The 16,958-nt window shown below is 36.2% G+C and overlaps 1 protein-coding gene across 8 annotated transcripts in view; it reads left to right on the top strand.

The window, feature by feature from the left end:
• LOC149531528 (sulfate transporter 4.1, chloroplastic-like) overlaps positions 1-16,958 on the top strand; it is a 220,521-nt gene that overhangs the window by 135,547 nt on the left and 68,016 nt on the right. For all 8 annotated transcript variants that reach the window (XM_089811875.1, XM_089811872.1, XM_089811877.1 and 5 more), the window contains exons 13-15: positions 9,677-9,728; positions 16,221-16,359; positions 16,716-16,804. In XM_089811875.1, the coding sequence (XP_089668001.1) occupies positions 9,677-9,728; positions 16,221-16,359; positions 16,716-16,804 (280 nt within the window). The remainder of the gene's footprint in view (positions 1-9,676; positions 9,729-16,220; positions 16,360-16,715; positions 16,805-16,958) is intronic.

Below are 16,958 nucleotides of genomic sequence, written 5' to 3'. Positions count from 1 at the left end.
ATTTCCAATCTGCAGTTTTGGGACCCAACACCTATACTGGGAGATGAAGAGGAAGAAGTAGAAGTTACCTCCCGCAAAAGAGGTTCATTGGAATCCGCATTTATAATGGAGGCAAGAGACATTGTTGATCAAGCCATTGCATGTTGACTCTATGCCAATTGTTAAAATTTAGGATCTCTGATAGATGAACAATCACAAATAAATGCTATTTATTTCTAAATTAAATAAGAATCACTTGACTTATCTTTCTTTATGTTTGTAGCAGACTCTCTGATTTCTTTCTTCCTCAGCGCTGATTGCTTCCACTGGATGACTGTAAGATAGATATTGAGAATGATAAATGCAATAATGTTATATATCGAATTCTGCAGGTACTGGTATATTTTGTTATGTATGTTATATCTTCTCTGCAGATCGAAGTTCTCATATATATAAATATATAGACAGACATGACCCCGAAGAGTCATGCCTCTACGTGGCCCATGGGCCACGTAGGGACATGCCTCTTCGGAGGCATTTTTGACATACGATATGTTTACATTTGTTACCGCTAACAACAATCATAAAACACAATACGAGTTTGAGACCCGATAAAGAATTAGTCCTCGACTCGGGTAATATCTCGACACCATCATAGTCGAGAACAATATGAAGTCTGTATTAATTCTTAGATTGTGGGTAACATAGAAACCTGACAATGATATCTGATATGTATAACATGGAAACTGACAGCAAAGTCTGTTAAGTTGGTCGATCATAAAGCATTTGTATTCTGTCATAAGTAATAATAATACATAACAGAGGTGTATGTATAAGTACACGTATGCATACATTAATATGAATATGTGTACGTATAGATATACCTCTGTCATGTATATCAGACAATAACATATGCATATTTCTTATGAATGAAAGATAGATATCAAAGTCAAACTAATAATTGCTTATTTCTTTGAATTGATAACATCATAGAGAATTCAGAAATACTTCTCCAGATGCTAAAACATCAACACCTTCCTTTCAACTTGGTGAGATTACCATATCAGAAGGAAATGGTGGCAAGCATCAATAAAGTACTAACTGATTACACTAGTCCTGGGTATGAAAAGGTGCATACTATGCTCTTGTGAAAAGACAAGACTTCTATAGAGAAAGCTCTTCAACCAATTAGAACTTCTTGGAGAACTTATGGTATATCTATTGTGTTTGATGGATGGAAAGATACAAGAAACCGAGCATTGATTAATGTGATTGTAGTGATGTTTCCGAAGGTGGTTGATTACGAAGTAGAAGTGAAGGATTCATAGTTTATTTCTAGATTTCTCATTGAGGTCATATATATGGTGGGTAGTGAGAATGTGGTCCAGGTGGTTACTGACAATGCCAAAAATTGTAGGGGTGCCAATGCTTAGGTTGAGAGCCAATATTAACATTTTTTCTTTTTGACACCATGCACTATACAGTCCCTCAACTTGTTCATGCTGCAAATTAGCACGAAATATATAGAGTGAAGCAAATATACCAAGAGGAAGAGGAGATACAAATGTTTGCGATAAACCACCACATGTCACAATCCATATTCAGATCATTCTCCAAATTGGAGTTGTTGAAGTTAAAATGTAATTAGTAAAATTTCATTAATTTATTAAATTTGAATAAGTTCTATGTTCATGTTCAATTATCAAATTGTATATAACTTTTCTTAACATTTATTGACATATTGTTAACTTGCTTAGGTTGTTGAAACCCGATTTGAATCTCATACTATTGTTGTAAGGCGACTTGTCAAGGCAGAAGGGGCATTGAGCCAAATAGTTATTTCTAGCCAGTGGGGTATATGAAAGGCGTGGAATTTAGACAAAGCCCAAAAGGTCAAGGCTTTGGTCTTGGATGACGGAGTGCTAGTGTGCAATTTGTATTGGATTTGTCCAGGCTTATCATGGCTATGCTTCACTTTGCTGATATAGATTCACCTTGATTGATGTGTACGATGACATGGACAGCATGGTAGAGAAGTTAAAACTTTCCATATGAATACATGAGAATAGACCCAGAAAATGTGAAGCCTTATGTAATAAGGTGGAGGCAATCATTCATTATCGTTGGGAGAAGATGACTACCCATTGTACTTCCTTGCATATGCCTTATTTCCAAGGTACTGTAGCTAGGAAATACTTGCTATGCCAGATAGAGTTGCAGCATATGCGGATTAAGAAGTTACTAATTGGTTCTTCAATGCATTTGCAAGAGTCTTCCAAGATGATGAAATGCACAAAAAGGTGAGGCTGGAATTTGGCTTATTTTCTTCGGGAATAAACTTATTCCATATGCAATAAAGGACAAAAATGACACGGGATCTATCACATGGTGTTACATGTATGGTCAACCACACAAGCATCTTTAACAACTTTCAATCAAGATCCTGTCACAATTAATTTTTTTTTGTTTTTTGCTTATCACTTGTATTCTACTATTACCAAAATGACATGGGAGCTATCACATGGTGGTGCATGTATGGTCAACCACACAAGCATCTATAACAACTTTCAGTCAAGATCCTCTCACAAGTAAGTTTTGCTTTGGTTTTTGTTTACCACTTGTATTCTACAATTTAGTGTTTAACATTCTTCAATTTTCTTTTCATTTGTATGTTTAATTTTGTGAACACTATCCAAGTTGCAAGTTCTTCTGCCACTGAATGGAATTGGAGTACATACTCCTATTTATTGAAGCTCAACTGGTTGAGCTCAAAGAAAGATGAGGACTTGGTTTACATTGATAGCAACTTGCATCTTTTGTCACATAAGTTGGATGAATACAAGGGTTAGCCAAGCTTTGGGACATAGCTCTTGAACATGCAAAGTTGGATGCAACGATTCCGAATCTTACTACTGATTGCAAATGATGATGATGATAACATCATGGCAAATGGTGCATCTAGCACAAGTAGATCCATTTTGATTCAAATGATCTTGGACTTGCAGTAGCTAGGGATGATGAGACTATGATTTTTTTTGAGAATCCTTATGATTCAAAATCTCATTAGTGAAACTTGAGTCTTGAGTATTGATTGATAAACATTGAATCATGAACTAAGTTTTGATTTCATAATTCAAATTGCATTGGAGTCTTGAACATGGGTAATTTACCAATTAGTTTGTATATTTGTGTTTGTGGAGTTTGAATTTGAACTATCAAATATGAAATATCTTGAATCTTAATCAATGGTAAAGTATCATACTATGAAATGGTTTATTTTTATATATTTCTTGCATTTCTTTGCATACACACACACACACACACACACACACAGACACACATATTGTTACAAGCCAAGGTTGTCGTTGCACCAAAAGATCAGCCCATTAATGCCCAATACAATTACTAAACTTATAGAAGACACAAGAGGCTATAAAACCATGTCATGAATGCCGAAGGAGAACGTTGGTGATTAATCCAACAATCCCACCCTTGATATTACATGAGGAGATTTGAATTTATGACCAAACAACGATACCACTTGTTACAAGCTAGGGTTGTTGTTGCAACATAAGATTGGCCCGTTAATGCTCGATACAACCACTAAACTTATAGAAGGCATCGAAGGCTATTAAACCATGTCACGAATCTCAAACGAAATGTAATGTCCCTAATGGCAGGTTAATTTTATCCTGACAAATGTGGACCCTGAGGTAGAGTACGGAGAAGTAATGAGAGGATGAAATGAATCAAATGTGCAGTGTATGATATAGTTCTTGGTTGCATGGTAAGAAAGGGAGATGTACGAGGCGGGTATGTATGGTGGGCAAGGGATGCTGTATAGTGACCATGCCAGTCGTATGGTGGTTGGAAGTTGATGACAAGCAACTTGAGGTACTGTGTTGCCAAGGGAGTGGTATGCAAGGCATAATATGGTGGTTTGATGATGTTGTCATATAGTGAAGTGGATAAGTCGTACATTGGTGAGATGGAGGAGTGTTGACCGAACTATTGGGTGACTTAACATGCCATACGATGATGGCTTGCAAGTTGTACGACTAGTGAGCCTTACGGTTGGGGAGTTGGATTCGCCAACGACAACAAGGTTTAAGGAAAATTGAGTGTGCCACTTGGCTATGCCAAAGCTAGATGTGAACCAAGATAATCATTGAGTGCCAGATGTACATAGAGTATACGAAAAACACATAGATATACACTAAATGCAGAGATATATGCAATTTGTCATCAAAACAGGAATAATTGTAGATAAAGATGGTGGTTGGATTTGCCAGATTCGAGCAAACTAGTCCAACAAGCAGAATAGGGTAGGCCCGAACCTGCTGAAATTGCAGAAGCCAAGTAGGGAAGGTCTTTCAATTCCAAAATGGCGAATAATAGTAGAGTTCCATAGAATTTGCATTTACAAAACAAATCAAGTCGCATACCAAGAAACAATTACACGTTGGTCATAAATATACTATGAAGTAATTGGTAAATATTTGCTTGTTATTAATTGAGACTGAGAGGTCTATCGATACAAAAGAATGAAACTATGTTTCCTTAGGAAACAATTGTAAAGAATAGAAACTTTCTATTCTAGCTAAAAGAAAACTAATAGTTATTAGTTATCTACAAACTAACTAAATATTAGAAACATTCTAATATAAACAATAGATTACAAAGAGATAACCATTAACTAATAATAGAAGCTTATCTATTATCATAATACCCTCCCTTAATCTATGCACAACACCAAGTTGACCTCTGAACTTGGCAAACTTATCAAGACCAAGAGGCTTGCTAAGAATGCCTATAGTCTGATTTGTGGTTAGAACATACTGTAGGTGTATTGTTCTGTCTTCAAGTAATTGTCGTATAGAGTGACAGTGAACATCCACATGCTTGGTTCGTTCATGGAAGACTGGATTTCGTGCTAACTTGATAACACCTTCGTTATCAATAAACAAAGTGGTTGGTCTTCCTGGTGACATGTGCATATACCCAAGTATCCGACAAAGAAAAACAACTTCACAACTTGCCTTAACTATTCCTCTGTATTCAGCCTCGGTGGAGGAGAGTGAAACTGCTTGTTGCTTCTTACTGGTCCATGTGACGACATCGGATCCCAAAGTAAACACATCCAAAAGTTGACTTTTTATTTTCAATAGAGCTTGCCCAATCTGAATTTGTGAACCCACTGAGTCTAGGATTAGAACATCAAGAGTAAATTAGTCCATAATCTAAAGTGCTTTTCACATAACGAAGCACACGCTTTGCTGACATCCAATGATCAGCCTTGGGAGGTGTCATAAAGCTTGAGATGTAGCTAACTGCAAAATTGATAGTAGGTCCAATAACAGAGAGGTAGATGAGGCCTAGTCATAAAGCCTACTAGTTGCCTGTATGTAGTATCATCAATGGGAGGAGAATCAAACTTTGTTGATTCTATAGTAGCAGTTCTCCCATCAATGAGCTCATCATCACGAAGATTAGCAAGTGTCTTAGCCCACTACTTAATTCGAAGAGCAGAATGACCAACAATAGTTTCAAAAGATGCTCTATGATCAGGTTCTTCATTTGAAGAATCTGGATCAAACTTAGGTGAAGCATCTACAAATGTGGTGATCTAGTAGGAGAAGCTAGAGGTGTCTATACAGGGATCACTTGTATAACTGGAGTCGCAGGAGCTACTGGAGCCCTCCCATCAGGTGGACCTAATGAAAGCCTAACTCCCAAATTAGGAGCCTTTATAGGCTGGTTTGCTGGATAAGGAACAGGAGAAACATGCATGAATGGTGCTCATTGCTCATCAAAGACTACATCACAACTGTACAGGAGACGAGATGTCTCAATGTCAATGAAGCAATAGGCTTTGTGAAGACTACTGTATCCAGCAAGCATGAGTTTCTGACTCTTGGCATCGAACTTGGTGTGTGATGCATCAGGGATCCAAAAATGATCAAGTGACTGATTTCGGGCTTGTGACCTGACTAGGCCTCTTCTGGAGTTTTACCTTTGACCACCACTGTGGGTGACTGGTTCAAAAGATGAACTTCAGTATTTGATTTCTTCTGCCCAAAACTTCTTCGGAACATGTCGATGTTTGAGCATGGATCGAGCCATCTCGGTGATTGTTTTGTTCTAACCTTCAACTACACTGTTCCGTTGTGGTGTGTGGGGTGTAGTTAACTGGCGTTCGATGCCATGAGTATCCAAGAAGCTTGAGAATTCACTAGAACAAAATTTCCCCTCATTGTCTAATCTAAGAGTAATAATAGATTTCCCAAACTCTTTTTCAACTAAATATGTAAACTTTTGAAATACATAATCCAAGTTCATCAACATACTAATCTACAACAAAAATGAAGAGTTTCTTCTTGGAAAAAGCCATCAACCTTGCTCAAAAGTCACAGAGATGGATAGTTGAGAAGAGCCCCTTTTGTTTTGCTTCCAATCTTCAAAACCCTAATGTCTCTAAAACTAGAGAGTGGGTGAACACCCACTAAGTTGTCCAAGACCCTCTAAAAAGACCTTCAAATTCCCACCCACCCACTAGCAATAAGTGCGAGTTGACTCTTAGTCCTTGGTCATCATTCTTGTCTCCTCTCATAAATGCAAGCTTGGGCAAGTGGGTCGAGGTGAGGCCTCACATCCTCCCCCTCTAGTCATGAAGTTCCTGTTGGAGATCATATAAAAGATATGGGTACCGAGATCTTATCTGAATTGCATCCTCCCATGAAGTCGTGACCTCATCATAACAATCCCACTGGACTCTAACTTGGTCTAGCTCTCCGCCTTGAAGTGCTAGGGTCCATCGAGTTAAAATACGAATGGGCTCCAAAGCTATTTGCCTATCCGACTGCACCTACAACGCATCCCAATCTATAATCTGAGACTCATCATATACATATCCTTGAAGTATAGAAACATGAAACACATTGTGGATGCATGATAGGCTAGGTGGCAAGGCTAGATGATAAGCAACTAGTCCTTTCCTCTCCAAGATCTCAAAAGGTCCAACAAATTGAGGTGCCAACTTAGAGCCCTTTTCAAAAGAGATTTAAAAGGTGCTAGTAGGTGCTCTTGGTGCACTAGGAGTCCCAACCATACTTCTGTTATCCTCTTGCTCATGATTTTGTCTTCTGGATTAGCCAATTGCTGTATGGCAGTGGTGAGCTGTTGTAATGTATCTACTACATGTTGCTGTCCATCCAGTAAACCTCTCAAAGCCTCTCTTACTTCTTTGTCTTCATCCTGTGGTGGACTGTTTTCCCCTCTATCACTCATACCTACAACCTGTTTAGAACTCCTAGATGATGGCTCCCATTGAGTACCTATTAATTTTGATACTGTCTCCCCTTTAGGTACTTGCAGCGGGTGCCAAGTTTTCCTGTATTCTCTCTGATAATATTTTCTTTCCTTGTCACTGGATTGCATTAACAATCTGATTTAAACCCAAAGGATGACAGGAAACCGCTTTGATAGTACTGTGAATACCCTTAGTCCTCTGTGTTTGTTGTACGTGACTTATTGGATGCAAATAAGGTCTTTGTTTAAGTTTTTTGAGTATTCAATTTTTTTTTTTTGGTTCTGTTTTTGACATAAGCAATGCATGGAAATCATGGAAAAGTGAAACTTAAATATTTACAATGGAAAATAACTGCAGAAATTAGATATCATCTTTGCTCATGAAATATCTAAACTATCTCACATATGTGCATACTCGAAACTGAATTACTTACGAATTATATGCTTATGCTGATAAACAGCAGCCTTGTAAGTGATTGATCCTTTTAGAATGTGAAGAGTGTGCCTTTGAAATGAACACCAGCAATTTGTCTAAGGTCTGACACCTTACAAATTTTCTTGCAATTAATTGATGCTACTTGAACCCAACTCTCCCTCCAAATGATGTATAATCTTTCCTGCTGCAAACTGTGGCTGTAAAAAGCAAGTTATCTGGCTTGTATAGAGAGCCGATAATCATAAACTCTGCTGTCCCAGTCTCCTTTTGTACCAGGGACTTCAATCTGATTGAAAACCTTTAAATTCTTCTCTCTGCATGCACAAACTTGACTTCTGGATGAAGTCAATAGTTAAGCAATCTTCTGCTGACATCTGACAATCTCAGAGAACTGATACAATGAAGAAGCTACACCCTCCAATGCCAAAAAGCTTTGGAATTCACAGAAACCCTCATCTTTGTTCTCGAACACCCATGAAATTATCTTATCAAAATACCAAAGGAATGAATATAATTTGCTTGATGGATTATGCATTTAAAATTAATTCCACAAATGGTCCCCTTCAAATGATAACTTGACCCTCAATTATAAAGTTACAACTTTATAATAAGCCATTTTAATAATTTAATATCATTCTGGCCGCATAAATATTAAATCTGTCCAACCACTTGTTATTAATTATGTGTCAACATTGCTGATCCCCATGTGACCAAGTGCTTTGCTAAAAACAGGAAGGGCCCTTGTTGAACAACCCAAGAATTGCACTAAATATGAAGAATGGAGTCATGGAACCCATAAAAATGCCAAATTTACAACAACTGATCTTTGGGGGAGGCAAGTATCTCATCTACTGACTAGATCTCTGCAACAAGATGACCCTCTATCTAAACTCATTAACCAACGAAGGCCATTGATATGTTAATCCTGCTGAACTGATTTCTCTAGCTAGGAAGGAACATCACACATATATTGCCAATGATTAGTTTGCAAATCTATAGAGAAAAATGTTATTATTAGGAATTTGAAAGTTTTTCTTGTTTGGATCCACTTCCATTTGAGTTGATCAAAAAATCCAATAGGATGGGTTGCCTTCAATTGTAACATTTGATTCATATTGGTTCTAATATTTGAGGCTTGATAGAAAGCTATGACAATTCAAGGATTCCTTTCTTTGGTAATACAAGAGTTATGTAGAAAATACCCAACAATAAGTCATTTTGTCTTGTAGTTGTGGAAGAATGCTACTTTTCATGGAGCTGTAGTTGCTTGACAAGAAATTATCCAAAAGCTTGAACCATGACAATAAATTGTTAAGTTTTCCTTTTGTAAAATTTAAATCATATTTATATTTTTGGATGTGGGAGGAATTTGAATTTGTTTAATCTAAATTTACTTGTAGAATTTAGATATAGACAATGTCCCTTATGATTGTAGATAAGAATTGAGGGCTTTTGAATTAGAAGGAAGAAATAACATGGACAACATGCTAAAATATTGTGAAAATCTAGAAGCATACTTTAGGTCTTTTCATATATTCGAGGTCTTTAACTCTTTTTAAGAAATTACACTCTTTTTAAGAAATTAATTTTCAAGAATAAATTCTATAGGCATGTTATTTTTCACAATTCAATTACCTCATTCAAAATTGTAACTTTGGGTGAGATTACACCACTACCAAAGTTGTGGTGTATATGTTTCCCAAAATTCACAAGGCATTTTGAAGTAAAAGAGATATTTTGCACATACCTTTATTATCACGATTGTAAATAGATGAGCATATTAGATTATGTAAAGCGATATTAGAAAATATTAATTTTGTAGCAACAATTAAATTCTTTATTATTGAATATCTGAAAATCAAATATTAGCAAATAGTTATTGTTTCTCTTGAGCTTGAATTTGTAATTATCAACATCAATGAAAATTCTAACCATTGATTCACTTTTTGATAGGTTGGCATATCTCTTGCATTTGTAATACACGAGTCGGCTAATCCACACATTGGTGAGTAAAAGTTTATGACTAGTTGGTATAGAACAATGCCTAGTATATCACAGCATTTAAAAAAATTTCCTATATTTTGCATCTTTGAATGGAAAGGAGAAAGAAATGAGAATGTAGACAATATTATTGCTTATGTACTTGATAACAGAAGTTTACATCTTGCATATTGGTTGGGACAATTAGGAATACAGATTCTTGAGAAACATTACTATTGTTTTCCGTTAATTCTTTTTTGATATGGAGTGTGGATTATTAGTACAATTTTACATTACCCCCATTCAGAATTCCCATCTTTGTCCATTCCAAAGGTTTTTTCTTAATGCTCCTAGTTTGGCTCAAGTACAAGGGATGTTATTAATGCCTAAAATACTTATTATGTGATAGAGAAATTCTTCTAAAGAAAATAGCAATGGTGTTGATGGAAACCCATTTAGAATAATTTATTTCACTTCATTAGACTTGCAAAGGTCGTCTTGCAAATATAATAATAGGTCATCATAGTTCACAATCAGCCCGTCTGGCCCTTGTCATGAGGTTATCAAGCATGTAGATGGGAGATATTCACTTTGAACCTAAATTTTTGACCTACTAGTTGCCATCTAGTTTTAATAGGTGCGAACACACACCATAGTTGTGAGGGCTACACATGCTTAGGATTGTACTTTCTCATAAGGAACATTTTTTTGATTGTAGAAGTTATCGATGAAAATAATAAGTGCAAGGGAGAGTGAAATTGTTCTTTAGATAATATGTCATGTACTTGCCAACCATATAATACATTGTCAAGTACTAGGCTTTGATATATATATATATATATAGAAACAAACAAGAATATAAAAAAATGACAATATTAAATTGAATGAAACCTGTAGATTTGATTCTAATTAATTAGAATTGTTTAGAAATTACAAAAAGGGTTTATATTGTTAGGAAATTGGTGCATCAGCCTCACAATAATAAAATGGTGCTGCTTCCATCCCTGATCTTTGGTGCTGAATTGAGATGATTTTAACCTAAACACAATCTTGGCCCCCATGGCCTCTTACCTATAAAAAAAAAAGTGCTGCTAATAAGACATTCGATATGTGAGTGTTCGGGTTGCATGGCAGGGGGGGTGGTGGTGTTGATGTCTGTGTTCATTATGTTGTTTTTGCTGTTTATCTTCCCTTCTGATCAAATTATTAACATGGTATGAGAGCGAATTGGATAACAAGAAATAAAGGGTTATATCTTCAGCCGTTGGTTGACACTGTTCAGCTGGAGCATCATGCAATGGGAAGAGTTAATGGTGCATTTGAAAGATAAAATCTAAGCATTCTTGAAGTATAATAGAATTACTTTTGATTTAGTTTCCTAATTCCCATATTCTAATCTAAATATTACTTGTTAAAAACAGTGTCTATTAGAATTTATATAATTTGCACCTGTATTAAATTAGTTGCATATGAGTTACTTATAGAAAACATTTTCTTCTCCCAATAATATGATTAAGCTGACAGTATTTTCTTGTATTCAGTCATAGCCATCCCAAAAAGATAAAACGTCGGGGTTGACACAGAGAACGTTATCAGTATTTGGTATCAAATTTTTATTGCAGTTCACTCTTATTTGTCAGCATTGTCCATGTGATGTGAATGAATACATTAAATTTGGAGTCTTCATCCATTGCAGTTAAAGTTTATCGAGCCCTGGATTGACCCCTGTTTTAGCTGCTTTGATTGAAAGTACTGTGCAAGAGAAGTGGTCATTGAGTAGCAAGGATGGAATCTTAAACATTTTGCCATGAACAAACATTCAGAGGGTCATAGATGTTTTTGGGCTTCCTTCCCTGTTCACGTGAGACAATATCAACTTCTTTCTCAAAATCCTAATGTATTCTCGTGATATGATCTCATTAGTTTCTTGGTTTGAGCAAAGTTTGGGGGGCATTGACAGTATTCAAAGAAGGTGTTTTTGTATCACTAACTATATTGTTGAAAGTGTTCGAAGAAGACAAGCTGTTAGTGCATGGCATGCATGTCTATTGGAAACCAAATGACACTATTGGGATAAGCCAAGACTATTATGGGAGCCACTAACTTATGCAAGTCTCTACTGTAATAACTCCAAGTGGTTATAGCCTTGTCTAACTCCAATTTCTTTACTATTCAGTTTTTTGACATTTCATCAAACACTTGGCAAACAAGCTTAATGTTGATAGATTGCAAAATACATATATCTTCCCTTTTTGCTTGTGTTTAATACTTTGAATTTCTTTGGATATATAATGTAAAACATGTAATGGAATGCAGGAGTATAATTTGCCAATGATATTCAATATGCTCAAGTTGGAACAATTACAAATGCAATGTTTGATCGTGCTAATCAAATGCTGCAACAATATATTAAAATCAATTTTAATTTACATAAGAACCTGGTTTTGATAATTCCGTTGCCCAAGTGAGTCCAACTTCAGCAAATACAGGCCACGTCTGTTGTGCTACAGAAGCCTTGTGATGTCACATAGTAACGCAGGTCTCCTCATGTTCAATGGCAAAGACAAATACTCTCGATTCCCCGCATGAAATCACCAATTTCACATACTCATTTGCAGCCAGTGACACTAACACCAAATGGAAACTTATTGGTGTTTGAATGGCAAGTATAATGATGCGCTAGTGCAGATTCAATTGGTAATTTGCTGGCAGAATTTCTATTACCAATTACCAGGAAATGGTGTGTTGCAGAGATAAATCTGTGTCCAATAGTGTTATAAATCGGTGCCAAAATCAGATTTTCAACCTCTTCAGAATTTCCCACAGTAAATTCTTAGGCAACAAATTCAGAATTCTTACCCCAAAATTCTTCAATAGAAAAACTCTTCTCAGCTACAACCAATACAGTACGAGAGGATGCTCAGAAATCAGACTAGAAATCTCAGTACAAAACCACTATACCTTAGCAGTGGAATTGAATTAATGAAATTCCAAACTCTCACAAGAGACAAATAAAAAGCTGATAGATAATTGGATGATCATTTTGGAGTGATATTTATAATCTCTATGGTGCAACTCAGCTTCAACTATACACGTTTCACTTAAAAGCGTTTTTGCTTTATACTTAGGCACATAATATAACTTATTAATTTTCTTTTTGCTCCCAGAAAACAACCTTTTCAACCATATCAAGATATTTGACACACGGGGCCATTGTTTCTTATGCCCAAGATTTAAAACTTTTCAACCCAGTTCCAACGAGCTATGACTCTAAGGTGGCCAACATACAATACCGACAAAAATAGCATCCTCAACATATTTAGTTGAATAATAATAATAATCCATTTTTCTTGCAGAAATGGCTGAAGACGCATCAGAATCAAAATTTGATAAAGGAGGAGTGATTCTAATGATGAAAAATGATGAATGAACCTAATAGGTGACTTACTAAAAATAGGCACTCCCTTCAAGATTCTCGGAGCACAAACTAGAAGCCAAAAATAAAAACTGAGAGTATCATCCAACTCCTCTAACTCAACTAAGCTCATCGGAACCAATTGTTGACTTACTAAAAATAGTAAGTCCCTTAAAATAGAGCCAAAACTCACTACAGGCCACTAGATTGCCCAATAACTCCACAACTGAGACCCTCAAATCCCTTGTCAGCTCACAAGGGTCGCGATGATGAATTGACCAAGCCAACTGTAGGAACCTGCTAAAAATGGGGACATTACATCTACATAGATTCCATAGGCATTTTCCTGTCCAAACATAATCCGTCAAGATTTTTTTGCAGGTTCTTTGGGTAGGTTCTACACAGCCATATGGGTTCAGGCATGAGGAGTTTGCAAATGTGTATTCACTAGAATATTTGAAAGCAACTTTTGTAGTTTCTGAGAAATTTTGGGCATTGTTGTGCAAACGACCATTATCTTGACTTGGGTGGTAATTGGTGGAAGTTGTTGGCTAAAGCTTGTGGAGTGTTTGCACCCAAGAAGCTTGAAGCAAACTACTCATAAATTGTTTGCAAGCTGAATTATTATCAGTTTAGAACTGTTGGAGATTTGATGTGTCACTTATGCAAGGAGTATAGAAATTGCTCTGGCATAGGCCTGCAGTGGATTTTTATAGTGCTGCTAATCAAATTTGAGGGTGTGCAGAGATCTCTAGAGGTTTAAGAGCAATATTTTCTTATATTTATCCAAAAGGAAAGGGGTAGCTCACCAATCAATCCAGAAGAATCTTTGAGAAAACATCATTCAGAGGGAGCTTGAGTGGCAAATGGAGGATGTCAAGTCTTTTATAGAGGATCAACAAGCTCAAGAAGCAATGTGACTTTAAAAGCTCCTTGTTTGGTCAAACATTGGAGCCAACTGTAATTTAGTGTGATAATCAAAGCTGTTTGAAGCTCTCTATCAATCTAGTGTGAGAATATTGCCTTGTCGAGAGGGATTCTTAGTATTAGTTGCTCTTATCTTGTGCTACAATGCATTTTTCTTTGAGACAGAGAAATTTGAGGTGAAAGTCCTTGTAATGCATTTTTCTATGAGACGGAGAAATTTGGGGTGAAAGCCCTTATAATACATTTTTCTCCGAGACAGAAATTTGAGGTGAAAGGCCCTTGTAATGCATTTTTCTCTGAGAGAGTGAAATTTGAGATGAAAGCCCTTGTAATGCATTTTTCTCTGAAATGGAGAATTTAGAGGTAAAAGCCCTTGTTTGCCTTTAAAGCTCTTTGTCAGTTCAATGTGATAATATTGTCTTTCTTAGAGGGAGTCTCAGTATCAGTTACTCTTATCTTCTACTACAATGATTTTTCCTTTCAGACAGGGAGATTTAAGGTGAAAACCCTTGTAGCACATTTTTCTATGAGACAAAGGTTTGAGGTGAAAGACCTTATAATGCATTTTTCTCAGAGACACAAAATTTGGCGTAAAAGGCCCTTGTAATGCATTTTTCTCCAAGACATAGGAATTTGAGATGAAAGCCCTTGTAATGCATTTTTCTCTGAGATGGATAAATTAGAGGTGAAAGCCTCTGTTTTCCTTTGAGACTTATTCTAAAATGTTTCCTTGTCCTCATTCTCTTGTGGGAGAGGTGGTTGGGAATGCATGTGACTCTTAGAGGACGAGGTAGCCATGCTTCATGCCTTCTTGTATGCCTTTGTGAGTGTATTCGGATTGAAACCTTTGGCTGAACCCTTGAAGGGTTCCATCAATCCATCCATGAATAGTATGAAAAGCCTTTTCTCAGACATGTTTGCAACCAACACTAATAGACTGAGAAATTCTGAAATGTAGTCGTCCATCCATCCGATCTGTCTCAGTTGTGCCAACTCCATGAAGTTCAATATAGGATATTTCTCATCAAAGCGACCAATGAGTCATTCTGTGAAATCAGCATATGAAGTAACTTGGTTGTGGCCAAGGGTGACCATCCTTTGGTGCCACCATTTGTGAGTGACTCCCTCTAAGTGAAGTGCTGCAAATTTTATTGCCCCATCTTTGGACATCGGGTTGAGCTGGAAGTACGTGTCAAGACCCATCTGGAGTAGACAGATTCAGCTTGATGATCTTTCACTTGATGTCATTGTTGTATTCCTTATACCTATACGATGTTGCTTTTGTACAACACCTTAGCCTTGCACTTTTGTACAAAACACCTCACTACAACCCCATATGGTGCTGGCACTCCACACTGTCATTCTTCGATGCTTAGGCCCCTTCAGTTCCTTTGGCACCCTTTGGCACTCACAATCCTTCGACTCCCTTTGAAATTGGGCACCCTTCGACTCCCTTTGGCTCTTTCAACATTCTATAGAACCCTTCAGCACTCTAAGTTGATATGAGTCAACTGTATGGTTCACAGATGCCAAATGTATTATTGATGAACAAATTCAAACATAACTCGCCAATATCCAGGATGAATTGTGAAGAACAAAGAATTTTTATTTTCAGATTATATATCTCAGATGTCAACAATTTTTTTTGAAGTGAAGATGTCACAAAGTTAAACAATTACACACAAGTGAAATAATTGAAGCATAGTTAAATATTAAAAACTGTCCACTTAAAAGTTGCAAGTAGCTAGTTGAATTTTCCTGTCCCAAAGACCAGATGGATAGCTTTCCTCTAGCATTTGTGCTGATAGTCATAATTGTTAAGAATATTAATAACACCTTTCGTGCTTTGTGGTACTGTTGCAGAGATTCAATCTTCAACATTCATCTATTTATATTTCTGCTTGTTTGTTCTCTTGTATCTTTAGTTTAAGTTGCCAATGCTTCCAGTGATATAAATGCATTGTAGCATGGGGATATGCTCATACTGATTATAGCAGTTCCTAATGAGTAATCGTTGGTGAAATTTTAATTAAGTTTAGATTGTATCCACTTTAATTTATATTTTATTTCAAGTGCGTTCAGAGCATATTTACTTAAGTAATTTGAAACTTTATGTCAATAAGATGTTGCCATGATTTGCTGAAATAATTCTGAAGTTGTTAATTATTTATGCAGCTGTCCTAGGTCGTCTGGCTGGTACTACAGTGTACAGAAACATCAAACAATATCCAGAAGCTTACACCTACCATGGGATTGTGATTGTTCGTATTGATGCACCTATTTATTTTGCAAATATAAGCTACATAAAGGACAGGTGCAAATTTAACCTAACGGTTGAATGTTTATTAGATAGATGTGCTCAATCATTACAAACCAACTTTATATATATATATATATATATATATATATATATATATATATATATATATATATATATATATATATATATATATATATATATATATATAGTCGAATTTTGTTTGGATTCTGAAGTGTAGATAAATACAGTTGTTGTAGAATTAGAATATGAGTGTGTTTGAAGGCACAGTATTCTAAGAATTCTCTATGAGTGTGTTTGAAGGCACAGTATTCTAAGAATTCTCTATTTCCTAAGTTCTGCTGGATGTTTGCATTCTTTGACAAGCTTTAAAATATGATTGCCTTAACCAGGCTACGAGAATATGAAGTGAGCTTTGATGGGACTGCAAAGCGTGGAGTTCACGTTGAAAAAGTATATTATGTGGTTATCGAGATGGCCCGTATGTGCTCAAATCTCTAATCCTTTAGCTTTTCATTGTCTCTAATATGCCATTCAACATCACTCAATTTGGTATGTTTTGAAATTATTGTAACCTTGATATCAAGCAGTATTTCCTTTATCTAGGTGCTCTGCTAGCATTTATGGTTAAGATG

This window comes from Cupressus sempervirens, chromosome 11 (assembly GCF_028749045.1).
Source record: "Cupressus sempervirens isolate cs-2001-9-10 chromosome 11, ASM2874904v1, whole genome shotgun sequence".
NCBI lineage: Eukaryota > Viridiplantae > Streptophyta > Pinopsida > Cupressales > Cupressaceae > Cupressus > Cupressus sempervirens.
This window is presented reverse-complemented; position numbering and strand designations above follow the sequence as displayed.